Genomic DNA, 27,464 nt, shown 5'->3' with positions numbered 1-27,464 from the left:
GGGATCCTATGGACACAACATGAAGGGTCCTGTGGACAGTCAGGGTGGACACAGAGTAGAGGAATACCATGGACACAACATGGAGGGTCCCGTGGACACTGTCAGCGTGGAGGGTCCCGTGGACACAGAGTAGAGGACTCCTGTGGTGCAGCATGGAGGTGTTCTGTGGATGGACAGAGGGAAGACAGTCCTCCGGGTCCTTCCAGTAGGAGATCTTGGTGTGCTGTGTGGCTGGAGAGGGAAGCTGAGGAGACGCTGCAGCGCACCAGGGAAGTCAGGCCTGCTCCTGAGGCTCCCCTGACGTGGGGACTCGGGTCCGTGGACGCATGGCCGGGCTGCTTCGTGGAGCGCCCTTCCACTGCTGTGTTGGGAACAGGAAAGCATGGTGGTTCTGCTCAGGGAGAACAGCTGAGCAGGCTGACCGGGGGTCCCCAGTCCCCTGGCAGCCCACTGGTGACATGCAGGTGGTCACTCTCTTCAAGGTGTGTTGGGGAAGAGAGATTCGTGTCCTCTTGTGCTTTAGAGGACGCAGAATGAAAAAAGATGTCACCAGATGGAGTGTTTTTTATGGGCCCTGGGCTGACATGGCCAGCTGTCCTGGGTTGGACGCACACTCCCTGCTCGCTCACAGCATCAGTGGGCTGCTGAACACTGAGGACGTGCACACCCCTGGAAGCACAGATGGACGCAGGCAGTCACCCCAGTCACAGATGAGCCGACAGGCTGCTACTCGCTGCCAGGGCAGCAGACCATGAGAGATGGGCCTGCTCAGGCCCAGGCCCCCTCTGAAAGCGTCTCCCTCCCTGACTCCCTGCTCCATGAGCACTCACCAGCCACACCTGCTTCCCAAACCCAATGCCATTCCTTGATACTCTGAAATATGACATGCCAAAAGCTCTGGTGTGGTCACACCCGCCTTGACCAGACCCAAAGTCTCCAACAGAAGATCACAGAACTCAGCCTTGCGATCCTCCAAGAGCCCAGTGGATTGAGGGGGTGTGTTTAAGCCCACACTCTTGCACACGCGTGCTAGCAGCTTTGCTCCTGGCAGCCAAGAGGTGGAGACACCCGATGTCCACCAGTAACACGCTCACGCGTGTCCGTGCAATGGAGTGCCGTGAAGAGGAGTTGAATGTGGATGCACACGGTAACATGGTGAACTTGGAAAGCGTGCTGTCTGGGAGAAGCCAGATGTAAGAGGCCACCTGTGCATGGCCATGTTTATATGAAGCATGTCCATGGGCACAGGATGCACTGGTGCTGACCAGGGCTGTGGAGAGCATAACTGAGCATGATGGGTGCAGTTTCCTTTGGGATCCTGGGAATGTTCTAGAACTAGATCACGGTGATGGTCATGCATCATGAATGCACCAATGGCCACTGAGCTGTACGCTTTAAATGGTTAAGACGTTGAGGTTGGTTAGGGGAACTTGGCCTCGGTAGTTCAAACAGAATGTGGAGGGAATGATCCCTGGTGGGCCCTTTCCCAGGAGGCTGCCTCTGTTTCCACTTCCGGGAAGCGGCCTCCGTCTCTGTAGCACCCACCCTGGAAGGCGAGCGGGGAACAGCCCACGTGGGTGCCGGGCACTGCATTGAATGCTGGAGGCTGACAGTGGTGGGGCAGGGTGGCCCTGGGAGCCTCGACAGCCACTGGAAACGCAGTCGGAGCACACGGCTGGGTCGGTGCAGGCCTGCTGCCCGGGCTCAGAGAGCACTGTCCTTAAGCCACATTCCCACGTCCCAGAGTCACTCCTGGGCCGCCAGGTGCAGAGAGAAGGTGTCCTCCCTGCCGCAGTCTGGCTGGGCACAAATGCCGCAGTCTGGCTGGGCACACAATCACGAGCCACCACACAGCTTGTAGATTCAAACAGCACACCAGCCGTCTACAATCACGTTCTGGGGAAATCCACGTTCTCTGCCCAAATCCACCTCCACTGGGCTTCTATCTCCAAAATATACTGTCTGAATCCCGTGAGAACTCAAGGGGAACTCAGGCAGCAGGATACGCCCTATTCCCAGCAGGAATAATCTTAAACCTTGAACCTGGAACCTAAACTGGGAACGCCCTAAACATGATTATCTTAAAACCGGGAACACCCTAATCCACCTTGGTCCTTGAGCAAGGTCACCTACATTCAATGTCACTGCAACATGTCAGCAACATGGGGTACGCTGGCAAGGAAATTGTCATACCTACTTGGCTAATGGCTCCCAGCACCTCCCAGCCTGGAGCGGGTTTCCCCAAGGTCGGTGACAGGCATCATGCCTGAGGACCTTTCCTGTAAGACCAAGTGCCCTGTACAGCCACCAGGTTGAGCCAGAGAGAAGCCGACGGCAAGGCCTTTTTAAAAACTCATCTGCTGTGCTTGGCTTTTATGTTTTTATGGCTGCTGTATAATTATGTGCGACTGGGCTTCACTGTGCCACATTCGTACATGTGTATAACCTAATTGGATCAGTTTCATTCCACAGCACCTCCCCTGTCCCTCCTCTCCCTCCTCCTCCTGCCCCTCGCTCCCAGAGCCAGCAGGGCTCCTTAGCTGCCCGCTGGCCTGCGAGGCTCTAAGCACAGCTGTTCCCAGCTCTTGCCTGCTGCTCAGGGCAAGGGGCCTCCTAGGCTCTGGCGTTCCCGGGGCCTCTAACTAGGGTTGGAGCCAGCACCCAAGCATGAAAGCTGTTGCTCCCTCAGGGTCTGCCCTGGGATTCCAGCAGATTTGATGAGTTTCACCTGGTCCACAGGACAGAACTGCAGCTGTCCCAGTGCAGATTGGGATGATCCATCCTTTCCTTATGATTCATCACCCAGGCTTTTGACAGTTGAGTTGTTGACCCCACACCCCCCACACACAACCTGCACCAAGGAAACATGCACCGTAGTAAAAGTGGAAGTCTCTGGAAGAGTAGCGAGGCCAAGGGACCGTGGAGTCAGCCCGTGCTACGTCAGGCAGGTCCCCTGGGGGCTCCTCAGTGGGACCAGGAATGTGAACCTCCTTCCCCGTGCTCCTGGGCGGACGTGTCTCCCTGGAAGACCTGTCACCTGACACTGCATGTTTCACCCTCCCACTAAGTTGGGCCACTGTCATGAACACATTCCTCTTCTTACGTGAACAAAAGAAAGTCTTAAAATATCATCTGGATTTTAATTTAAATGGTATAAAATACATAAGCACATGGGCAAGGATCCGAGGGCCATGAAAAATGGGAGGCATCTAGAAAGGAAAGCCCTCTGAGTCCCAGGTGGCTTAGCTCCAATGCCCTCCAATGCGCCAAGCGTCTGTTACGTCATTAATCGTCACGGTGGGAAGGTAATGTGGTGGCTTAACAGAATCAGCAGGTGGGTTACTCGTCCGCATGTACTAAGACAAAGACGCCCCAGATAATCGACTTTTCAGGAGGGAGGAAGGGTTTATTTTGGCCCACGGTTTCAGAGACGTTAACCCATGGTGGTTGTCCCTGTCACCTTGGGGCCTGCGGCAGCCCATAAGGACCAGAGCACAAAGATGCTCACCTCGCAGGGACTGCAGAGAGAGAGACGGCAAGCGTCCACGTCCATGACCCCCTTCTGCAGGCCCCCAGCCGGGGACCTGAGACCTCCCACCAGGCCCCACCCCCCAAGCTCCACCACTGTCCAGTGGCCCAAGCTGGGACAGAGCCTTGAGCACGTGGGCCTTTACGGGGCATCCCAGACCCAAGCTATAGCCACAGGGAACAGCCAAGGGAGGTCCCAGGGGTGGACCTGCAGGGAGGCAGGGGAGCGGAACGGGCCGAAGGGCACCGGCTGGCTGCCGAGGCTCGGGCTCCAGAGGACTGTGGAACTAGGGTGCCTTCCCAGACTCGAGGTGGGAGACGCCCACCCAGCACGTAGTCTCTGACTTCCTCGGGGTGAGTCCAGTGGCATTACCGTGCGGGCGAGATCCTTGGTGATTCTGCTTGGTGATTCTGCTCGGTCTCTGCTCGGCTTCCTCTTGTGCTGCGGCACATGCGAAGGAGGGCCCCTGCGGCCGCTTCTCCCCTGTGCACCGACAAGTCTGCCCGCTGCTCCGTGCTGCTCTCTCTGCAGTAGGACCTTTCCATTAATCCCCGGTCGGTTGTGAACGTGACCCTCATCCCCACTACACTCTGAGCGGCTCCCAGGGAGAGAGACGGGAGAGAGCTTTGGCCCTCACCACGTGCCAGTGCTTCAAGAGCAGAAAGTGGAAAGTTCAGGAGTGCTGAGGCCCAGGCAGCCCGCCGTGAGCTGTGGAAGGTGCAGTGTCACCAGCCTGCCTTCTGAGGAAGGCCACTCACAGCCCACTGGGTGCAAGGTCCCATTTCCCAGCTGCCCACTGAGGGCAGGAGCCTCCGCTCTCTGTGCTCTCTGCAGCTATCCACACAGTAGCACTAAATCTTAGGTCGCATCCAAAATGTAGGATTTGAGTGCTTCTCCGGATAAAGGAACTGAGACTTAAAAAAGCGGAATTCATCAAACAAGTGACACATTAATTAACACCAGAGTGCAGGCACACAATGGGGGACTTTGATTCCGGGTGCAGTGTTCTTCCCCCCACCGTTTTGCATAGTAAAGGAAAAAGTAAACACAACAGAAATAAAAATGCAGGAAGCTGGCAGACTTATTGGGCTTCACAAAAGACTAACGGGAAGGAACAGACACCTTATTCTTCTTCTTCCTTGGCTTTCAGGTAAATGTAAGTTAGAACCTGCCCCCTGGTGTAAGCCAGCTCATTCCAGTCCTTAAGATTTTTTTATACCTTTTGACTCCAGTGCATTTTTGCTTACTTGGAAGAACAAGGAGAAGGTCAGGGATCTGTAATATTGATTTTCTAGGGTGTCCATTAAGAAAACTCAGATGCAAACGTATCTCTCCACTGTGTGAGTTGTTTCCTTGTCCCGGAAAGGGGAAAAAGCTCATTTGATCTTCGGGGAATCGCATTTCATTTGCTTTGTACATTCAAGATTATACCATCGCTGTTTTTACATAAACATATAATATAAATATCCGAGTAGCAATAAATATGGAAATAAGGCTCAGCCTCTTCCTATGATAAATTTAAACATGAAGTAATAGGTATGGAAACAAATGTGAAAATAATTCTATTAGCAAATGCAGCTGTCACAAGTGGTATTAACTTAATTATCTGCATAGCTTCTGTGGGCTACTAATCATATACAGGTTGAAATAACTCCTTCTAGACCTCGAATGGAAGCACACACTGGAGAAGGCAACCATTTTTCTTACATCAAAACAATAAAACCTGAATTTAATTGAACAGAGGCAATTAGGTGTGAGCTGGGTGAACATTACAAGTTTTTCATGCTGTAAAATGATGCAAAGGAATTGCTTGCTCTAGAAAAGCAGATATTGAAAGTGATTTTTTGGCTAAAAAAAAACCCACGGGTTTTTAAATGTTAGAAATATGTATTAAGTAAAGATCAGTGGTCACCGGGCGTATGCCCTCTTAGCATTTCCTGGGTGGTCTTCCTAGACACCACTGTAAACCCAACCAACTGCAATGACTGCCTGCTTCGAAACTCTCAGCACTGACTCAGAAGAAAACCATGAGCATTTCAGCCCCAGGGCAGGGCGTCATGAGTGACAGCTGGTGTCTAATGTCAGAGGCTGCTCCACGCAGGTTGGGGGCCATCAGGCCATCCTCCCGGAGCCCAGGGTAGCACGCGGTAAGCCCTCTTTGCAGACCTTGGTGCGCCAGCACACTTCACAGCCCGTGAAGGGAACAGGCTTCTTCTGTTTGATGAAGGAGGACCCTGGGCACCCAGCTTGGTGGAGGTCCCTTAGGCCAGGCCTCGCTGCCCGGCGCTGAAGCCCCTCCCAGCTCCCTGCTGAAGCTCCATGTGGTACAGAGGAGTGTGTCCCATGGCCACAACTCTGACACGCTCCCTTCCACTCCTTCCACCCCTTGGGGCAACCGAGGTGCCGCGGAGCCACTTGCTCCTGGGAAACATTATCCATGAGATTTTAAAGTGGTGTCGAGTGCATCGGCAGGAATACCACAGCTGGCTCGGAAGATCACCTCAGGAACATCGGTGCTGCCCCCGCTGGTGCCCAGCCTTCGCCCACCTGCACCTCAGGCCCTCTGGGACTCCCCAGCCTTCACCCACTGCACCCGAGGCCCTCTGGGACTCCATGGCCTTCGCCCACCTGCACCCGAGGCCCTCTGGGACCCCCTGGCCTTCGCCCACCTGCACCCGAGGCCCTCTGGGACTCCCTGGCCTTCGCCCACTATACCCAAGGCCCTCTGGGACTCCCTGGCCTTCGCCCACCTGCACCCGAGGCCCTCTGGGACCCCCTGGCCTTCGCCCACTGTACCTGAGGCCCTCTGGGACCCCCTGGCCTTCACCCACTGTACCCGAGGCCCTCTGGGACTCCCTGGCCTTCGCCCACCTGCACCCGAGGCCCTCTGGGACCCCCTGGCCTTCGCCCACTATACCCAAGGCCCTCTGGGACTCCCTGGCCTTCGCCCACTGTACCTGAGGCCCTCTGGGACCCCCTGGCCTTCACCCACTGCACCCGAGGCCCTCTGGGACTCCCTGGCCTTCGCCCACCTGCACCCGAGGCCCTCTGGGACTCCCTGGCCTTCGCCCACCTGCACCCGAGGCCCTCTGGGACCCCCTGGCCTTCGCCCACTATACCCGAGGCCCTCTGGGACTCCCTGGCCTTCGCCCACTGTACCTGAGGCCCTCTGGGACCCCCTGGCCTTCGCCCACCGGCACCCGAGGCCCTCTGGGACTCCCTGGCCTTCGCCCACCTGCACCCGAGGCCCTCTGGGACCCCCTGGCCTTCACCCACTATACCCGAGGCCCTCTGGGACCCCCTGGCCTTCGCCCACTATACCCGAGGCCCTCTGGGACTCCCTGGCCTTCGCCCACTGTACCTGAGGCCCTCTGGGACCCCCTGGCCTTCGCCCACCGGCACCCGAGGCCCTCTGGGACCCCCTGGCCTTCGCCCACCTGCACCCGAGGCCCTCTGGGACCCCCTGGCCTTCGCCCACTATACCCGAGGCCCTCTGGGACTCCCTGGCCTTCGTCCACTATACCCGAGGCCCTCTGGGACCCCCAGGCCTTCACCCACTGCACCCGAGGCCCTCTGGGACTCCCTGGCCTTCGCCCACCTGCACCCGAGGCCCTCTGGGACCCCCTGGCCTTCGCCCACTATACCCGAGGCCCTCTGGGACTCCCTGGCCTTCGCCCACTGTACCTGAGGCCCTCTGGGACCCCCTGGCCTTCGCCCACCGGCACCCGAGGCCCTCTGGGACCCCCTGGCCTTCACCCACCTGCACCCGAGGCCCTCTGGGACCCCCTGGCCTTCGCCCACTATACCCGAGGCCCTCTGGGACTCCCTGGCCTTCACCCACTGTACCCGAGGCCCTCTGGGACCCCCTGGCCTTCGCCCACCTGCACCCGAGGCCCTCTGGGACCCCCTGGCCTTCACCCACTGTACCCGAGGCCCTCTGGGACCCCCTGGCCTTCACCCACTATACCCGAGGCCCTCTGGGATTCCCTAACCTTCACCCACTATACCCGAGGCCCTCTGGGACCCCCTGGCCTTCACCCACTATACCCAAGACCCTCTGGGACCCCCTGGCCTTCACCCACTGTACCCGAGGCCCTCTGGGACCCCCTGGCCTTCACCCACTATACCCAAGACCCTCTGGGACCCCCTGGCCTTCACCCACTGTACCCGAGGCCCTCTGGGACCCCCTGGCCTTCGCCCACTGTACCCGAGGCCCTCTGGGACCCCCTGGCCTTCACCCACTGTACCCGAGGCCCTCTGGGACCCCCTGGCCTTCGCCCACTGTACCCGAGGCCCTCTGGGACCCCCTGGCCTTCGCCCACTGTACCCGAGGCCCTCTGGGACCCCCTGGCCTTCGCCCACTGTACCCGAGGCCCTCTGGGACCCCCTGGCCTTCGCCCACTGTACCCGAGGCCCTCTGGGACCCCCTGGCCTTCGCCCACTGTACCCGAGGCCCTCTGGGACCCCCTGGCCTTCGCCCACTGTACCCGAGGCCCTCTGGGACCCCCTGGCCTTCGCCCACTGTACCCGAGGCCCTCTGGGACTCCCTGCAGGCATGGGGCTGAGAGCCAGGCAGCGGCTGAGGAGGACAACAGGTGGCTTCAGCGCACTCTGTTCGATGTCCCTGACACCAGGACCACGGGACCTTATCCACCTGGCACAACTGCACCATTAGGCTGACCTTGTCCTTCATTCCAGGAGGAAATAGGGTTCAGAGCTCAGCTACCATCCAGGATCTTAATTTTAAGCTCGTAAATGATGAAAAGTGGGATTTAAAGTAAAAACAAATCATGGCGTCAGAGCTCATGGTCTTGATCATGTTGCTCCGTCAACTATACAGTTAGATCTTGAGGGCTCCTCTCAGAGGAGAAGTTCTCCTTTTGAGAATTGTCGGGCCTAACCTCCTCATTTTCCGTGCTCGCTGTGTCTTGTGCTCCTCCAGCCCCTGGGCAGGCGGGTGGTGGACCGGGATGATGGACAAGGCTGGGGCTCCGCATCTCGACCCCCGGCTGAGCTCTCAGGGACTCAGGGGCGGGCGTGGGGCCAGAACACAGGTTGCTCTTCACCTGGAGCAGAGAGCCAAGGCCGGAGGAACGGGGTCCCAGGAGCCGGGGGCCGGAGGAGCGAGGCGCTGCTGTGGGGCAGCGGGGTCTGTGCCGAGCATGGCCTGAGGTTCCGGGAGGTGGGAGGCCAGGAACGCAGGCCAGGGCTGTGCCCAGCACTCTGCAGCACGGCAGTGCCCACTCTGAACCCCTGAATGGCACCCCCCAGTGCACGGCTGTCGTGCCCTCAACGTGGCCAACGTGAGGCCGGAGCTGCATTTCAATTGTGTGCAATCCTAGTGGACATCGCCAATGGCCTCACGTGGCTGCTGGGCACCTGGTCAGCAGAAATGGACTAGACTTCCCCAGTCACACCCATCTCTCAGGCTGACGTAGGACACACCTAGGTCACCAAGACCTTTGCAGCCAAGTATCTCCTTGCAGCTCTTTTAATGAGAGAGAGACAGACAGACAGACAGAGAGACAGAGACAGAGACAGAGAGAAAGAAAAGGAAAGCCAGGTGCCGGGGTCCCTGCCTGAACTCAGCAGGCCAAGGCAGAAGGTGTGCTGGAGCCCAGGAGTTTGAGGATGGTTTGGGCAGAAAGAGAGGCTGAGTCTCAAAGCAAACAGATGAACCTTTGAAGGAAGGAGAAGGTATGGTCCATTTTATAGGAAAAACGTCAGCACTCGTGCCATCCGAGTCACCTGCCCACTGGGGCAAAAGCGGAGCTCTCCCCGAGGTCCTACTGTGCTCACTTTTTCTCCAGTCCCTTTGTCTGAACACTGCATCTGTACACTTTTCTCTATTTACAAGTTGTCTTAGTCTATTTGGGCGCTAGAACAAAATGCCACAAACTGGGCAGCTTATAAACAACAGAGATTCATTCTGCACAGTTCTGTGGCTGGGAAGCCCAAGGTCAGGGTGTCTGGAGGGGTGCATCCTCACAGACAGCTTCTTACTCTGGTCACACGAGGCAGAAGGGCCAGGGCAGCCCTGGCGTCTCTTTCCAGGGCACAAACCCCATTCCTGAGGCTCCACCTCCACCTCCCGGGGAGGCCATTAGGCCTCCTAGTGCCCTCCCCTGCAGGGCTGCAGTGAGTCCTGGGGACAGGGACATTTGGCCCAGGCATGTGGGGAATCAGTAGGGCCTTTGAACTGAGAGCCTCTTACCTAGGTCTGGCAAAATGTTTCTACGTGTGTCCTTCAGTCTATCTTTTTTTTTTTTATGACTTGAACTGTGAAACAGTATCTTTAGTATCAATTTTAAATAAGTGCAGAGAGAGCTTTCCCCTCATTGTCTGTAAACTTCTCCTTTTTTTGTTGTTTTTCTTTTTCCAAACCGAGGATGGAGCCCGGGCACTTTACCACCGAACCACATCCCCATCTAACTTTTTGAGACAGGGTCTGGCTAAGTTATTTAGCGCCTCATTAAACTGCTGAGGCTGACCTTCAGCTTGTGACCCTCCTGCCGCAGCCTCCCAGCCTCTGGAACTACAGGTGTGCGCCGTCCCGTCTGGCTGTCAACCTTCCTTCTAACTCACCTTTCTTCCCCTGGTATCGCATCCTTGGTGGAAACGCCTTCAGTGGCTCAGCAGAAAACTTCACCATGTTCCAACTCACCTTTTCTGGCTACAAATAAAGGCCGGGGTGGGGGCTGTCCTGTGCCCACCTCTCTGTTTTCTTCCATTTCAAACACGCTGTGCCCACGTACAATAACAACACCACCCAGACCCGGTTCTGCATCCTGCCAGGCCACAACAATGCAGAGAACTGGTTTTCTGAACTGCGCCAGCAGAACCCTAGGACTGAAGAGCGCTGCTCAGCTCGAGCCCCAAGCCCAGCTCTGAGCGTATCAGTAGCGGGTGAAGAGACTTCCGGTGCTTCCTTGCTACCAACACCCCAAAACTGAGCGGCCTGAACAGCCAAGATATCCCCCTCCTGAGTTCAGTGGCCGACACTCCAGGTGAAAGCCACGGGGGGGGGGGATTCTGTGTTCTCCGCATCGACTGAGATGCTCCGTGGCGGTCAGCGGGTGACAGGACTGGCCTGAAAAGTCCAGATGGCTCAGGAACGTTGGAAGGGTCATCAACCGTGGCTCACAAGCCTTGGCATGAAGGGACGGCTGGAAGGGGTCAACTGTGGCATCCTCACAGAGCGTCCATGAGGATGGTCCAGTAGGCCTGTCTCCAGGCTCCTTCCAGGATGGCTCCAGACCCCCGAGCACAGGTGGCAGCCGCGTAGCTGTTGTGATTCCTCCTGGCCCATCCCAGGCAGCTCACAGGGCCACCCTCCGTTCAGCAAGGGAGGGGTGACACTGGGCTTCTCAGTGGCAGGAGTAGCACATTTGTTTTTAATATATATATTTTTTTTAGTTGCACATGGACTCGGTGTCTTTATTTTGTTTGTTTACTTTTATTAGGGCCGGGGATTGAACCCAGTGCCTCATACATGGGAGACAAGCCTCTACCGCTGAGCCACACCCCAGCTGCCAGCAGTAGCAAATTTCTTTGAAAGTTGTTTGCTGTTTTTTTTTGTTTGTTTGTTTTTTAAACCATGGCCGTCTATCTACAAAGTGAAGGGCACTCTGACTGCACAAGCCTCTCAGGTGGCCTCTCTCTTCCCAGAGTGGGAGGTCAGCCCGCCGAGGCTCGAGTAACCCGGAGCTGGGGCCGGATGCTAGGTGAGCAGCAGTAAGGCGTGCAGCAAGCTGACCCAGACAGCACCAGTCCTGCAAGTCCAGGGCAGTACAGGGTGCGCCCGTGGGGTTCCTGCCAGCCTGAGCCCCACCTACCCCTTCGCGGCTGTGTCTGTCAGCGTGATGACCTTCCGGGTGCAGCGAGCCCTGGGAGCTCTGTAGGTAAAGCACTGTCACCGGCACTGTCCCCTGCGCTCCTCCCTGGCAGCACCTCCTAGACGTGGGCATGGGCTGCTCTGGAAACCAGCACCCAGAGACATAAAGGTAGCAGCCCCAGGGGGTCCACATGTGCAGCACCCGACCCGGTTTGCAGGCAGCGCTGGGCCTCAATTCCCAGATGCACTTCACGTTCTCACTGTGGTCCTTGAGATGCAGATGCAGTCTGATCTCTGCTCCCAGGACAGAGTGGCTCCCTCCATCTTGGCAGTGACCCGCTCTCCGGCTGCATCTCTGAAATTCATCTCCCTCCGAATGCAGAGCACCCAAGGCCATGGGTCCCTCAAGCAATCCTGGAGGTTCCAAATGGAATTTGGGGCTGAGTGTGGCTTTTTTTTGTTTTATTGGTCGTCACTGATAAAACTTGATTGCTTCATATTTTTTCCTAGATGTACAGCGACTGGAAGCTGTCTTCCAAATTCTGCAACTAAATGTGTCTTAAAAATGCCAGACGGATGGCTTCTCTGTCTGCCCCTCTCCATCACAGAGACGCATCTGAAATGGAGCTGTCCTCCAGGAAACGGGGCCAGGACTCTCCCTCCTTCTGTGAACGCAGGCTCAGGACAGGCCACGGAGGCCGTGGGCTCTCCCGTGACGCTTCCTGCTGGTTACAGAGGCACTAAATAGTGGTAGTAAAAGAGGAAACTCACTGGCTTCCGCCAGAAAAGTCCAGCTGCCCACTGAGCTTCAGGTACTCAGTGCAGCAGGGCCCAGGGATCCTCTTGGAAAGCCTGTGCTCGGCTGTGCTGCCTGGTGTCTGCCCTGACTCCCGAGCAGCACCCTCTCGGGGGAGCTGTCATGCTCAGGTCACAGCCAAGCAGTTCGGGGAGCGCAGAGAGCTGCCTTCCCGACCTGGGTTCACACACTATGGGCCACTCAGTGAGCCAAGGTGAAGTAGTATGCAGAGAGGCCGGGCCTAGGTCACAGGGCCAGAGAGAGAGACGTGTCCCCAGAAGTCGACCACATGCCCTGTGGGGACAAGACAGTAGGTTATTGCTGGATAGGCCAAAATGACGCCTGAGTTCAAAACCATTTCAGATTGATGTTTGTTAGTCCGCAAAGCCTCCCTTGGGTCTTTCATGGTTTAACCAGTGAATACAAACAATGGGACCAAAGTTCCTTGTAAATATCAGAACTTCTTCCACTCCCGAGTACTGTGAGCCGACCCGGGGGTGTGTGCACCCAGCCTTGGGGCTCTTGAGCTGCAGCCCAGGAAGGCTGATTAGGGGCTGCTGCTGTGATCTGAACGCTTGTGTCCCCCAAAGTTCATCTGTGGAAGTCTCACCAGTGTAAGGACATGGGGCACAGAGGCTCTGGGGTGAACAGATCGTGGGGTCTTCATGAGCAGAACTGGTGCCATCATGGAAGAGACCCCAAAGTGCCACCCTGTCTCTCCCTTCTGAGGGAGATGTGGCCAGATGAACCAGGAAGCCTCCCTGGCTGAGGCCAGCACCCAGAGGCTGGGCCCCCAACTTCCAGCCTCCAGAACGGTGGGAATGATCTCTGCTGTTTCAGAGCCCTCCTGCTCCTGGGGGTTTGTCTCAGCTGCTGAGTGGACTGAGCGATCGCAGTGGTTGTGTCTCAGTCAGGTTTCGGCTCCCTGCCTGCTCCCATGCACGTCAGATGGATCCACCTGTGTGTGCTCGCGAGGGCTCGGTGGGCAAAGGTATCTTCACTCCAAAGACATGCCGTGCACTTCTTGCCAAGTTACAGAAATAACCCAGCAACAAATAATCATTTTGCTATTTTTTCAAACACGCACAAATCAAATTAGATCTGAGGGCTCTGTGATCGTGGGCTACACACGGAAGCTCCTCATGAAAGTCAAGCTGCGTTTTCTGAAATGCAATTAATCACAACAAAGCTGACGGCCCCGATTCCCCCGAGTCGGCAGGAGCACACGGTGGGTCTTATATCTCTTCGTCCTCTCGTGTTATCAAACGCCTTCACCCACGTTCACAAGTGTCACGAGACAGGTGCGCCCCTCATTGGGAGCCGGGAGCGCCTGTGTCCCCTCACCCTCCCAAGGGCTCCTGCTCTGAGCCATCTTCCCTCAGCCTTGGTGACATCCTAATCAAATAAGAGAATGGCACGTCTCACTCAGCGCCCCAGGACATGGCTTCTCAGGCAGCAGGTGAGCTGAGGGTTGGGGACACTGCCACCCCAGCTGGTATCAATTTTTACAGATTTGAAGTGGCCTCAGAGGTTTTGCATGCCCCCGTCTCTCCCCCCATCAGCCCTAAGAGCTTCTCCCGGGGAGTGTGAACCTTCCTTTAATCCATTTGGAAAATGACTCACCATTTATTGAATAAAGTAGAGAAAATTGATACCTTTTCATTAGGGCTGACAAAGTCTTTTTCACGGCTGGCATCTGAAATGTGGTTTCTATTTAAATTTTATTTATATCAATCTTCTCTAGTGGGAGAGAGATTAAAATGAAAGACCTTACAATCAGCACACCCTTCCCCATTACCGCGAAGGCCATGAGCACTAGTTCTGCAAACAAACTTCATGCCAGGAATTTCCTGGGCATAATTCAATATTTGGGATCATTTGCAAAGTGGAATGAGCCAAAAGTGAGATTTTTTAATATATATCGATAACTATAAAAGTGATTCCTTTACCTATGAAAGTGGAAAAGGTACTTACCTGACATCATTTGATTATGGTAAATCTGCAGCAACACTAGAAAAAACCATATTATGAACCTAATAACACTCTGATGAAGTGCTTTTTAAAATTGGGCAAGTAACATATAGGACCATACTCCTCCAGAGAGCCAGTTCTAAGGTTGTAGGAAAACACTCCCGACGTACCAACGTGCCTCAACCCAATGGGACCCTGCCTGATGTTCTTCCCCTTTTGATATCTACGTCTATGTCCTGAGTGTTAGAAAACAATATACCTTGCGTTTTAGAATTGAGGAGGAAAAATCTAAAATTTTCTATGGTTGGTGAAATGAAGAATATCAGAAATATTTACCCCTCAATAAAATTAAAATGTCCATCAAGCATGAACTTTAGGCTACTCTTCCGTATTGTAAATGTGGAAGGCTAAGCTTGAATATGCAGGGGTATGTAGTAGAATTATCTTAAAAGTGTGGTTCTTTGGGCTCCTCTTAACCATTTATTGAACGTCATATGCCCCAAATGCAGTAACACATTTGCTCAATTTAATTCTAAAATAAAAATTTCCCTTCGGTCAAAGCGAGACCAGCGCCTGGCACTGGGTCCACAGAGGGACTCCATGGTGCTGGTGTGAAGTCAGCCTGACGCCAGCTGTCCAGGCCAAGAGAAATCAGGAGGGCTCCCCCCGCTGAGCACGCTTCCTGGGAGTTGCCTGTCCCTGGAGCAGACAGCTGTTGTCCAAGTGCCCTGTGTGCGAGCACACAGTCCGGAACAGTCCGTGGGAAGTAGGAACAGCCTCGCTGTTCTCCGACTCACCTTAATGTCTGTGTGCAGTTGGCCTTTTATCTTACAAAGCATACCCTTCCTTGGTTTAAGAGGCCATTGTTTGAATGACCTAACGGTGAAGTTGTCTCATCAGTAAGGAACTCTGTTCCCCCCACGGTCCCTGCTTTTCATCCAAATCAGATCCACCTGCTGATTCCCACCTGAGTCTTTTCCTACACCACGGTCCTCGCTGTGTGTGTCTGATCCTCACATTCAGTGTATCCCTGCTGGAGACTCGGGTCACGGACAGTGGGAACTGGGTCTCTCTAGGCTATGTCCGGCACAGCAGTTAACGAGTAGCTTTTGAATGCATAAAATATGACACTTGTCTCCAAAAGCCTTTGAGGAAAGTACCGCTCACCTTGTGATCTTAAATCCTGCTTGTTCACAGCCCACACCGTCACCTACACCCTCATTTAGGTAAAACACCCTCTGTTTGAAAAGCCCGAGAACTGAATTGTAGAATAAAAGCAATGTTATTCGACCCCAGCATGAGTTATTAATTCCACGTATGTCTTTAGAGTATACTGCAGAACCTATAAGGAAACACATACAATCTGTAAAAAAAAATTAATAAATAAATGTGTGCACCCCAGAATGAGGATAATCTTGTGTGGAATAGGTGTTGACTCTGCAGGAAGGTCACTAGGTGGATGCATACGTGGCCAGATACCAGGTACATGGATAAACAATAGCAAAATGCTGAGTGCCCAGTTACTAGGCCTCGTGCTAAATCCTTATTTCCTCTAAAATTCATAATGACCACTGTCATGTTTATAACTTCTTGTGTAATCGAGGAACCCAGCCTTGAGCTAAGCAACTTTCCAAAGCCATCCTCCCTGGAAGGGCAGGGACCCAGAGTCAAGGCCGGTGCCTCCACCAGGGGCAGAGCAGTTTCCCAGGCCTCCTGTCCCTCACGCAGGGCCAAAGGGCTTGGCAGATGCCCGGTGCCTCCCTTCTGGATCAGGTCATCAATGTGGGCTCGTGGGCAGCTGTGGAGCGACTGCAGGAAGGTGTTCGGGGCCTTGGGTTTTCTCTCTGCGTTGATAAAGACAACAGGCAGGAAGTCACCGTGGGTTGTCTGGAGAAAAGCACCATAACAGCTATTCCAGCAACCTGTACAAAAGGGGGGCTGGGGAAAGGGTCCCCTCCTCCAGTACAGTTCAGCCATTGCTTGAATGTCCTGCCGGGTGCACATGAATGAGGCTGGAGGTCTGTCCTGATTGATGTGCTCCGCTCTGGCTCCTGGGGATGCAAACAGGGTCGTGTTCCACCACTTAACTGGGGCTCCCCAGGCCATGGCAGCCGGCTGGGAGTTGGGCGTGACCTTGAAGGACAACCTTGGTGCCCAGCACTGTGAAGAACTGCCTGTCTGCGTGGAGGGAGTGTGCTCTGTGCAGCCTCAGCGGGGAGAGGCCCCGGGGACGGTGGGAGCTGATGCTTACTTTCCCAATGCTGCACCCCGACTTGGGCCTTGAGAGCACTTTCCATGACACCCTCCACCCCCCGGTTACGGCCACCATCCTTTCCTTCCTGTGTTTCCTTTCTTCATCCTTCATTCATAAACGACCTGTCTGTCCCGGGCTGTCCGTGTCTGTCCCAGACGTAGTGTGGTACCTGCCTGCCAGGAGCGCCCACGTGGCACCGGTGGGCAGGGGTCAGCATGGTGGGAGGCTGCGTGCAGCGTGCCCTCTGGTGTTCTTGCATGGGCTTCCCCTCTGTCCTCGGCAGTCCCAGTGCAAATCAAGGCCGTGGCCTCCTCCTGGGAAGGCCGTGGCCTCCTCCTGGGAAGGCCTAGGCCCTGCACTGCCCCCCCCCCGCCAGCTCCTCCCTGAGGCCGTCCTGCACACCACTGCCCAAGGTGTCTTCACCGCCCCCTTCAGCCCTGTCTTCCTTTTGCTCACAGAACCCAGGTCCTGAATCTCCGGTGGCCACATTCCCGCAGAACCAAGAAACCCAAGCTCCTTGCTCTCGGGAACGCTCTGGTCTCGGGGGCTCTGCTCCCCCCTCTCCTGGGAGCCCGCTCCTCCCGCCCACTGGCGTGCTCCCTGCGGAGACAAGAGTTGAAGTGGTGGGACGGGCCTGCAGCTCCCGGGGCCTGCAGCCTGCAGATGCTGGCTCTGTCAGGCCCACGGCTTCTTGGTATCTGGCTGTATTACCCCGGACAATGCCTCATGGGTGAACGAGAAAAGTAACAGTGGTAATAAAAGGACTTCTGCTGTGCTTCAGATGTGCCCAGAGAGGTGGGGTGACTCTCCTGTTACAGCCCAGCCTCTGGTTTGCTGTACCGCAGCGTGACCAGGCGTAAGGGAGAAATCCAGACTCATGATCAAGGGGGCTTCAGAGATTCTGTAGCTCCCTCAAGGGAAGATGATCTTTTCTTGCAGGAGTGGAACATCCACCATTTCCTGCACATGGTCCCTCCCAGGAGACGAAGGAGCGGACGGATCCTCCTCCCCAGTCGCTGCAGACAAGGGAGAGTCAGATCTATAGCTGGCATTCAGTTAACTCAGTTCTTCTAGAGCGTAAAAAGCCGTCGCAGCAGTTGTGGGTCCACGTCACGAGTTTCCCACGGCTTCCCAACGTGTAGCTCAGCCCAGGAAGAAAGCAAGTGTGATAGTCTGACTCTTGCCTCCACGTTCTTAAAGTTGGTTTCACAAGAAACCAAACGTTTTTGTTTTAGGCACGTGTTTGTGTTTGGCACGAAATGTGTCTTCGACACTCACACAGCACAGAGAATCCATTCTTTAAGTTCTCTGAATACTGAGCACAGAGCCGGGGTTTTGTGGGTGAGGGCCCCGCCCCGGATTTTAGTGTGGATCCTGTGCTTCCCACCTGGGTGAGCTTAGGAAGGGTCACCTGCTGTGGGTCCGTTTCCACACCTGCGAGTGGGCACTTAGCAGCCACCACCTCACAGGGGCAGGGACGCTGTGCAGGAGAGGTGCCCTGGGAGTACCTGGCTCTGGGTCAGCAAGAGGCAGCCAGGGCTGGTTACCGTTTCCTTAACGCATTGACTATTATGATGGAGGATATTCGATAATTATCTACATTTGTATTCTTATGAGCATCTCCATAAGAAAAAAATCATAAAAACAGTTAAATAACATTGATACGTTGGCTCATTTTATTAAATCTAACAGATCGTTCCTCTTCCAAAAATCTGAAGATTTTAGGTAGCTTCCAGTTGGGGAGAAGAAAAAGAACCTTTGAGATTCTCTCTCTTTTAGAAAGTATTGGGGTACGGAGGAGTTTATGGGAAAACTGGGGTTGGAGACTGCCTTGACCTGGGACCCAGAGAGACACAGGGTAACAGGACCAGTTAAGGCATAAACAGCAACAGTGTTGATGGAGTGGCATATTTAGGGCAGCCACGGTGCAGGAACGAAACGACCGTAATAAGCCCGAGTGTGCCCCGCCATGGACCCTGGGAGAGGCCGCTGCAATGTGAGTGTTTAGATGCTGTAAGCAGGACTGGAGCTTGTACTCAGCTAGCCCGCCCCCCCCCCAGAGCCAGCGGACCTTTACAGCCGAATTAAAGTTGGCACGGGGCTCTGCAGATGTCTCTCCCCTCCTGCCTGCGTTTTCATTTGGGGGATATTAATGCCTAGGAGATGGGGAAACTGCTCTGTTAGCTTGCAACAAAGTAGGTCAGCTCCAAGAGGAAGCAGAGGGCCCAAAGGAGGGGGCAGAGCCCGTCCGAAGGGGGAGGCGCAGGCCACCCTCTGGCAGGGGCTGCTCCTCGGCCTGCCTCCCTGGGAGAGGAAGAGAGCACCCGAGTGAGAACCTGCCGTATCAGGGGCCCCCTCAGAGCCGCAGCAGAGGGTCCACTCCTGCTCTGCCCAGGCCGCAGTGTGGAGATGTCAGGAGAGCTCCAGGATGGGAAGTACATGCAGCCAGGCTGTCTCTCGCTGAGCTCCCGCGGGAAGGAGCCACGGCTTGTAGGTTCTCAGTACCCTGCCAGGGCCTGACGTCCACCTCCTGCCCCCAGAAGTCACCGTTCCCTTTCAGCAATACATGCTTCTCTTTCTGCCAAAAAAAAAACATGTGCCTCTCCTGTCTAACACCGCCCAAGTCCTTTCATGGCCATATCCGTCCGCTGCTCCATGCCCAGAGACAGGGCCTGCTACTAGACTAAAAAAAAAAAAAAAAGAAGAAGAAGAAGGTGTGTCTGCTGTTGCTCCTGTCCGTGTGGACCGGGCATCCTGTGGTCTTGGGTCTGCAGACCTGCACGAGGTTTCACCCCCCCCCCCATGTTGGGTGCCACCCGCCTGAAGCTGCATGGCACACCTCGGTCTGTGTGAAATGAGCATCCAGTATGGCAGAGGTACCCTGAAGACCCTAAACCGCTGCTTCAGTGACAGCAGACACGGCCGGCCTGCGCGATCCTGCACACAATAGTGCTCAGAGCACTGAGTTCCCAGGGACGGGCGACGGGTGCGAGGGAAATCCTGGTACAGATGACGTCGCGGCTGCTCTGCTCGGGGTTAGCAGTCCCGTCCCTTCGCGGGGGCAGGCCGGTGGCCACTTCCCTGTGGTGTCCACCCCTCTCACTCCACTATGGATCCTCGTGACACTGATTCCTTGGGCTTCTTCTTCTTCGTGGCTTTGAGATTCCGACATCACGGCAGACGCTCATCTTTGTGAAGAGGGAGGGGGGTGAGCTTCAAGAACCAGGGCCCTGGCCCAAAGTGAAACTAGCAGGAAAGTGCCGCAGAACAATGCTGGCGGCCACGCGGGGGTGGCCAAGGGGAAGCCAGGCGGGTCCGGAGGAGCTACCCCCTTGAGGAGCCACGGAAATGACCAGCGACAGTGAAAGAAGTGGTTTTTATTTCACTGTGTTAAGGAGGGTGTGAGCTTCTTGATTGTACAGTGTGGGTGTAGTCACTGGTTTAGAGACTCATTATCACACCACATGCATGTGAGTAAGTACACAGCCTTCACTGCCAGCTTCCTAATGTCCATCCTTGATGTCACCCTGAGAAGCGGGGCTGTTCTATCAGGGGTTCAATTCTCATAGCCCACCCACGCCGTGTCAGACCACGGCACCCACGACCCATAGCAACTGTCCTGTAAAGGAGGACTCTGAGTCATTATTACTCTTGAGTTTGTTTTTGTTTTGTGCTGGGGGTGGAACCCGTGGGTGCTTCACCACTGACCCACATCCCCAGGCCTTTTCATGTTTTTATTTTGAGTCGGGGTCTCACTACGTTACTGAGGCGGGCCTGGACTTGGGACCCTGCGGCCCCGCCTCCCGGGTTGTAGATCCTCAGTCTCGCCCCACCCCACCTGGCTCTTACCCTTGATTTCTACTTTGCAACTCTGCTTTTGTATTCTTAGTTCATTTTTTATTTTTGCTGGACCTTGGCTAAGGGAAGAGCCCGATGCTGAAAGTACGGTGACCATTCCCAGGAACACTTACTTGTTCACCTCCCCCACTGAAAGGAATAGCACGAGGTCCCCGATCTGCACAGGTAGTGACACCCATGCCCCTGGCGACCCCACAGGTGAGCCTGCCCTTTCCCCAGGCGTTCAGCCTACAGGGAGACAAGCCACCACGTGGTGACACCAGACAAGGAAATCCTATTTGCATTCTGATACTCAGACCTTAAGATCTCGTTTTCCCTGACGAAGTTTCTGAGCTGGTCAAGGGGGATGAAGGTGGACTTGTGCTTCAGGGAGCACTGAAGCCCACAGGGCACGCAGCGTCGGGCCAGCTGCTCGGTGAGTTGCCAACGCTGGTTTCCTGTTCTTGCGCAGCCTCCATAGTGATCGGGAAGTGGTGGTGTGAGATGGAGCCCTGCCTGGAGGGAGAGGAGTGCAAGACGCTCCCCGACAACTCGGGATGGATGTGCGCCACAGGCAACAAGATCAAGACCACAAGGGTGAGTGCTCGCATCTCCATGTCCCCTGCATGTGACGTCCCCTGCGTGTGACGTCTACACTCTGCCTGTTGTGCAGACAGCACCCAGAGGAGCTTTGGGAGTGAAGGAAGGGTGTCCAAAAGAGAAAACACACTCAGCCAGGTTCAAGGAGCCGGAGACTGAGCCTGGCCTGTCCACACTGAGCTGTCCCGTGTTTCTCCTAAGCAAAGCCCGGCGGCCCTAGCCAGAGGGAAGAGGAGCCGAGAGTTTAGTGCTCGATCATCCATTCAACGTCTGTGGTGCTCAGAATGTTAATTAAATAAGCGCCTCTCCCCTTCTATCCAGATGGCCGGTCGGCTGCAAAGGTCTGCCTTCGAGTGCAGTCATTTCTTAAAGGTTCTTTAAAGCAATTCTTTGATGATCTTTTAGAAAAGTTAAAAAGGTTTTTGCAAAGTGAACGATCTTCCTTGATTTTCCTGGCTAAATCAGGAGTGATCTTCAAAATATGCAACCACTGTAGGGCGAGGCGATTCAACCCGCAAGCATTGGTGCCAAGATGCTGGGCAAGAGGGGAGAGGCCCGTTAGGCTAGCGCTTACCATAGGGACTGGCCATCTGGATCCCTAAAGGAGGTGGGGTGGGAGGGGCATGGGACACTTAGAACAGTGACTCTTCACCACTGAGCGCCCACGACACTCTAACAACCAGGAGGGCACATGTACACCACATGCCCTGATATGCAGGGTGTGTGAGCATATTCTAATTTGTTGGGGCATTTTTTAAAGCAATCTCCACCAGCTTTAAATCACAGTATGTTGAACTTTTAGTTTGCCAAAAAGCTGAGTGAAGTTTAAAAGAACGTCTCTGATTCCAACCGCTGTATCATTAATCTCCATGAACCACTTGGTATCATCTGTCCAGTAAATCAAATTGGTTTGTGCAGCTTTGTGATGCAGAATACAAAAATAATGGCATGCAGTGCTCTATAAAAGCTCATTCCTTCACATATAAAATAATGGAAACGCCGCATGGAATTCAGTTGCCGGCCCTGGCCACGCTGCCCGGGAAGCGGCCACCTCTCCCTGCCAGTGGCTGGTGGGATTTCTGAGCCTCCTAGTGTGCTAAGGTGCATCTGCCTGCACCTGCGTGGCCCAGGAGGACTGGCATGGCTGGTTTTGCTGGAACACCTGCAGAAGATCATCGGGAACCCAGCCTGGCTGTGCCTGCCCCCTGCAAATCCCACTCTGGATCAGCTGCTGGAGTCTGGTTTCCTTTTGGTTGTGTTTTGCCTGGAGAAGATTTTACCAAAGAGTTTGCAGATTCCTCACAAATCAGTTTGTTTCCAGATGCACAGAATCCTGGCCTTATTCCTGGGATTCCATTCCCTTGGTGTAAACAGATTCCTGGTGTGTTTTCTGCAAAATCTCTATTTTCCATTCCAGTTGATAACCGGTCGCCCATATCCAAGGTAAGTCATGATCTCAGGGTGTCTCTAGACACCATCGCCCTGAAGACAAGCAAGGCCCTCAGGTGGTTTCGGGATTTACTGGGGAGACCAAGCAGGAGACCCTCCGGAAGATAGAGGAGAAACTCAGGAACAAACAGGAGCAAACCAAAAAATGGGAAAAAAAAATCCAGAAAGTGTTCCTGCTGCTTTTATTTGTTTGTTTGTGTGTTTCTTGTGACCGTGTGACTTCCTTTCACTTGGCCTCTGTAGAGTGGATCTTAAAACCATCGGGGTGTCACAAAGGCACCCTGGACGGAGGATGCAGCCCCCGCTCCTACCACCCTAGGTGGGCCTCGTGCCACCCAGGGTGTGCGGGAACTCCGTCGGGTCCTGAGGGTCTGAACCAAGCAGATGTGCCTGTCCTGATGCGAAGACCATTCCACGTAGAGCAATAAGAGACCACTCTGCAGCCCAGTGAGCGACTGCCATCCAGCCAGAGTCCTCAAGTCCACCTCTAGACAGGAAAAGGGGACCCTGGGACAGATGTGCCTCTTTACCCTGAGGGACCTCCAGTGCTGGGACCATTTTCCCCTGACCTTCCCAAGAGGTTCATGATGAAGTACAGGGTTCTAAGCACTAAGGCACCCATTAAGTCTGGATATTACACGTGAGAGCCACGGATTCTGCGCGTGCCCAGGTCAACAGAGGCCTGACGTGTGGGAAAGCAGATTGACGTTGACTTCTCTGAACCACTGCGTTTCTTCCCACGAGAACACACATGGGCCTGCACCGGGACACACATGAGAACACACATGGGCCTGCACCGGGACACACGTGAGAACACACATCTCAAGTGTGCCCTTTAGTAATTTCCCCTTAGAATAGTTTATTCACACCTATTTTTATTACTCTGACGATAGAAGGGAAAACCAGATGCAGAAAGCAGGTTCAAGGGGGAACAAAGAACAGGAAAGACAGGGTTGAGGAAGACACCAGGTCATTCAATGGTGGCAGAGTTCTCTTGCACGATGGTGTTTGTAAAGTGCCTCCCGTGTAGGGACGATTGCCTGAAAGCTGCCTAGGACTTTCAAACCTTCCTGCTTGGTAGCTCCCTTCCCAAATAACCACCCAACACAGACTCTCAGAAGCCTTGGAAATGGGGAGAAGCCAAAGATGGCCCGATTTTCATGCTCCGGTCTTTACGCAGGAGGAGAGTAAAGACTCGGTGTTTCGTCTGAACCATCAGCTGCCCCGGAGTAGGGACTGGCCCAGGTGACAGGCCGCAGTCTCAGGGAAAGCCATCTGGACTTTGGATCTGGGTGGCAGCAGAGCACAGGGGGGGACAGGGGCTGCGGAGGGGGACGTAGGCAAAGCGTCACGCCCCAGGAAGAGAAGAGGCCCTCCATGCGGTGGACAGGAAGGAGCCGGGGTTCACTGACCTTCCCAAGACCGTCTGCAGAGAACAGAGCGGGCAGCCCGCAGGCTGGGCAGGAGCAGGCACTCGGGCGAAGTGTCCCACCCGATGGCAGCCCTGTTCCTGCTCAGTCCTGTTCAGTCCCTGCTTGGGTGGCCTCATCACGCGGCAGTGCTGGTGCGCAGCAGCAAGACGGGCCTAACGTGGACGGGACACGTTTTCCCGTGGGCCTAGACACCCAGTGCTCTTTCTTCTCTTTAGAATGACCTAACAAACAAGGAGAGCAGAGGAAACGGCCCGACAGGCCACTTCCGCGTGCTCAGGAGGGGCCTGCGCCTCGGGCCCGGGGGACAAGTGCTTACGGTGAAGACAGGCCTCCTCAGAGGAGAGTGGACCTTGGGGTGTCCGACGACAGTGTAGTGATTCCACCCCAAAACGGAAGACCCACTGTTTGAGGGCAGGAAGAGGAAGGGGCTGAAACGAGGAGAAGACCAAAGTCACGTGCAAAGACACTCAGCACCTTGAAGCAGCAGAACTCGATCCCGTGTGGCACCTGGGGAGGGTCCATCTGGTATGTGGCTGTCTCTCAGACCCGGGAGACAGCAGGCAGCTAGTGCACAGTGTGAACTCACGTCCAGTGATGGACGGCGGCCCTGCGAGCTCAGTGCCCGCTGACCACAGGGCTGTCTTGTCTCCCGTGACCCTGTCTGTCCGACCCAACTTGTTGCTCTGTCCACACTCTCTCTGGCCTCCCCCCGGTGGGGAGTGTGAGCTCACAAACCTCTGACCACACGGTGTGTGTCTGTCTGACCGAAAGGCAAAGTACCAGCTTTGACAGGTGCAGATCTTCTCCCCGGTTCTTCTACCGGGTCAAGGGTGCCCCGAGAGCCCGCTTTGCATGGAATGGCTTTAGAAAGAGAGGCAGGTCTTTAAAGGAATCCTATCAGTCGTGATCAAGAAGGATCAGGAACTGAAGGACAAGGGAGAGATGTTGAAAGACACGGAGAATACCGAAAGACTCAGAGGATAAAGCAGTTCACAGGGCTGCAGGTTTTCCCGGGTGTGAGTGAAGTCGTCCCTCGCTAGTCGGCAAACCCACTCGAACTCTGCTCCCTAAACTCCGTGCCCGGACGTCTCAGGGGTGTGCTGGGGGTGTGACCCACAGGGGAGGGCGGAGGGCCTGGGTCAGGGAGGAAAGAGGCGATTTCAGCTCACCTTTGGAAATGGCATTTCCTCTCTCCTTTGGATAAAAAGAAGACAGTGTTCACCCAAGGCGGTAGAGACCGCAGGAGAATAGGAAGCCACCGTGGAGGACCCGCTATTGATAAGGAGAAGCTGAGAAGACGGATGTGTGGCCCCCCCTGCCTTCTGCTCCTGGCCAGCCCCTTTCCCACTCCTGGACCCAGAACAGCGCCTGACACTGTAAAGAATTAAGGATGGGGGCTGGGGTGTGGCTCAGTGGTGGAGCGCTTGCCTAGCGCGTGAGAGGCCCTGGGTTCCATCCTCAGCACCACATAAAGATAAATAAATAAAAATGAAGTATTGACAACGACAACTAAAACATCAATATTGAAAAAAAAAAAAAGAAGAATTAAGAATGATGAGCCTAGAACCGTGGAGAAGAGGCCTCAGCCCGGTTAGGGTCGGCATGTGCGTGCCCAGCCAGGGGTCCCCAGTGCACGAGGGCGTCTGCACCGTTGAGCCGTTGGATCCCTACTGGGGTAGCTCGGTGACATTTGCAGGGACAGGAGTCTGCTCTCATGCCCTTTCACTGTGCCACTGAGGGACAGTTCCTAGCCTTACAGGGATCCCCTGTGTTCCTACTGTCCCTCCTGCCACCCCTCAGGGACAGCGGTAGGCCAGGTGACAAGTTCAGGTTGTCATCATAGAAGTGCAGACTGCTCCCAGGACAAAATGAAAATGCAGGCCCTGGCTCAGAAATGACTCATGAATCCAAGACAGCAAGAGCAGGACAGGGCCTTGGGCAGCAAGATGGCCTTCCCCCCTGCGAAGCCCGTCCCGGGTACACTGAGCCGCACGTCCCTCCTCAGCTGTGACAAAAAGTGGGTTTAATGAATAGAGGGAACACAGGGTCTGTCCCCTGCTCTGCTCACCCCAGGACCCCGCTCTCCCGAGTTAGGATGGGAGGCCTCGGGCCACCTGAGGCCCAGTGCCTTAGAGCCCAGGGGTCCTCCTTTTCCGCTGGCTCCATTCCTGTCCCCTTGGGTTGTACCTTCCTCCCTGAAACGTCTTCTCTCTCTGGTTTCAGATTCACCCAAGAACCTAACAGAAGCCTTCGTTGTCGAGAAGGAAAACCGAGCTGGGGAACACGCATCTGAGAATTTACACGTCTTACACACTCTCAAGCCAAATGGAGTTCCTCCGCGCACTCTGGCGGGCAGAGAAGGGCGGTGCGCGGTGGAGCGTCCCTAGCCAGGGGACTGGGCCCTGGCAGCACGGTGGAGAGAGCTTCGGAAAGGCCTCCTCCGCCCAACGTTTCCGGATCAGGAAGAATGGCCGCCTCTCTCCCAGCCTGGATCTACAGTGACTTTGTACCATTTGAAATATAGGTGTACATAGATATATGATATTTTGAAATATTCTATATTCTCTTGGAGAAAGGAGCAGTACCCAGTGTGAGACGGCCCTGTGCCCCTTTGAGTCCCCCAGGTCTGTCGGTTCTGTTTGGTCTGTCGTTTCTTTTTTCCACTGGTGAGGAAGACGTGCCCTTTTTGAGGATCCAGCGCAGCAGTGACCCTGAGAGGCGGCTGCAGGTGGACTCTGGGAGTCCGAGGCTCGAGGCCGCCCTGAGTTGGAGGCCTCCTCCCGCTTCTGCTGGACGGCCGAGGCCGCGCAGCGCCCTGTCCTCTTGCCCTCCGCCCTGTGCAATCTTAGCATGCAAGCTTGGCGTACATAACCTATTTATATCCAGCTGATACATGATAACCATTCTAACCTCTCCAGGAGACCGTTTCCAGAACTACTAGCTTTTCCACTGATGGGAAACGGAGGACTCTCGCGGGAGCTGCTCCACCTGCTGTTAAAACTGGCAGAGTGCGGGTAGGACGTAGAGCCCTGGACTCACAGGTCCCGAACTACAGCGTCCGGGGGCTCCCTGTCGCTCTCCAGCCTGCAGGAGCGCCCTGTGGTCCCACCCGCGGTCCGGCATCGCGGACCACCAGGGCCGTGGCGGCAGGCTGCACCGGGCGCCTCCTCCTGTGTCCGGGTTGCTTTTCCCTGGAGTGTCCAGACCTCCTCTGTGGGCGAGGTGGGAGGGCTGCGTGCGAGCAGCTGGGCCCCTGAATGACCTGTGTGACCAGTGCTGGGTAGCCCAATTAAAGTGGTAGAGAACTTCTTTCTACACCTGCTGTGCCCTCTGCTGTTTGTTGTCACTGAATGAGCCTTAACCAGGCCCAGAGGGTGCCCTGCTCAGGCGCACGCCACACAGGACTCCTGTCTCGCCTTCCGTCACGCCTCGGGTCTCCTCGGCCTCCTCACCCAGGGAGACGGGATGTCAGATCACAGGGGACTTCCACAGGGGCCACTGGGTGGTACACAGGGACTCGCCCCCCCCCCCCAAAGGGAGTACCGTCCATCCCTTTTGGAGACTTGGTCAGCTGATGCTCGGGGAGAGGGAGTGTCTCGTAAGTTCTGATTTTTCTGTGAAAGTCACAGTGGCACTTTACACTCCTCTCACTGGGGCAGCCTCTCGCAAGTGTATCTGTCTCCCCCAAACGTCCTCTCAGCGTGTGTTGGTAGGGCCTCTGAGGAGAACACCAGTGCAGCAGGTCCCAGGGTCTGACTAGT

General features: G+C 55.3%; 1 protein-coding gene across 2 annotated transcripts in view; it reads left to right on the top strand.

The window, feature by feature from the left end:
- Positions 1 to 27,026, top strand: part of Tafa1 (TAFA chemokine like family member 1) — a 395,319-nt gene extending 368,293 nt beyond the window's left edge. The window contains exons 4-5 of one of the 2 annotated variants that reach the window (XM_058573026.1): positions 20,694 to 20,818; positions 25,927 to 27,026. In XM_058573026.1, coding sequence (XP_058429009.1) covers positions 20,694 to 20,818; positions 25,927 to 25,944 — 143 coding nt within the window. In that variant the 3' untranslated portion in view covers positions 25,945 to 27,026. The remainder of the gene's footprint in view (positions 1 to 20,693; positions 20,819 to 25,926) is intronic. The other variant, XM_046425704.2, reaches the window with a different exon arrangement.
- The last annotated feature ends 438 nt before the right edge of the window (positions 27,027 to 27,464 follow it).

Source organism: Marmota monax, unplaced genomic scaffold (assembly GCF_021218885.2).
Source record: "Marmota monax isolate L192 unplaced genomic scaffold, Marmota_monax_Labrador192_F-V1.1 WCK01_AAM20220418_F8-fsc00028, whole genome shotgun sequence".
NCBI lineage: Eukaryota > Metazoa > Chordata > Mammalia > Rodentia > Sciuridae > Marmota > Marmota monax.
This window is presented reverse-complemented; position numbering and strand designations above follow the sequence as displayed.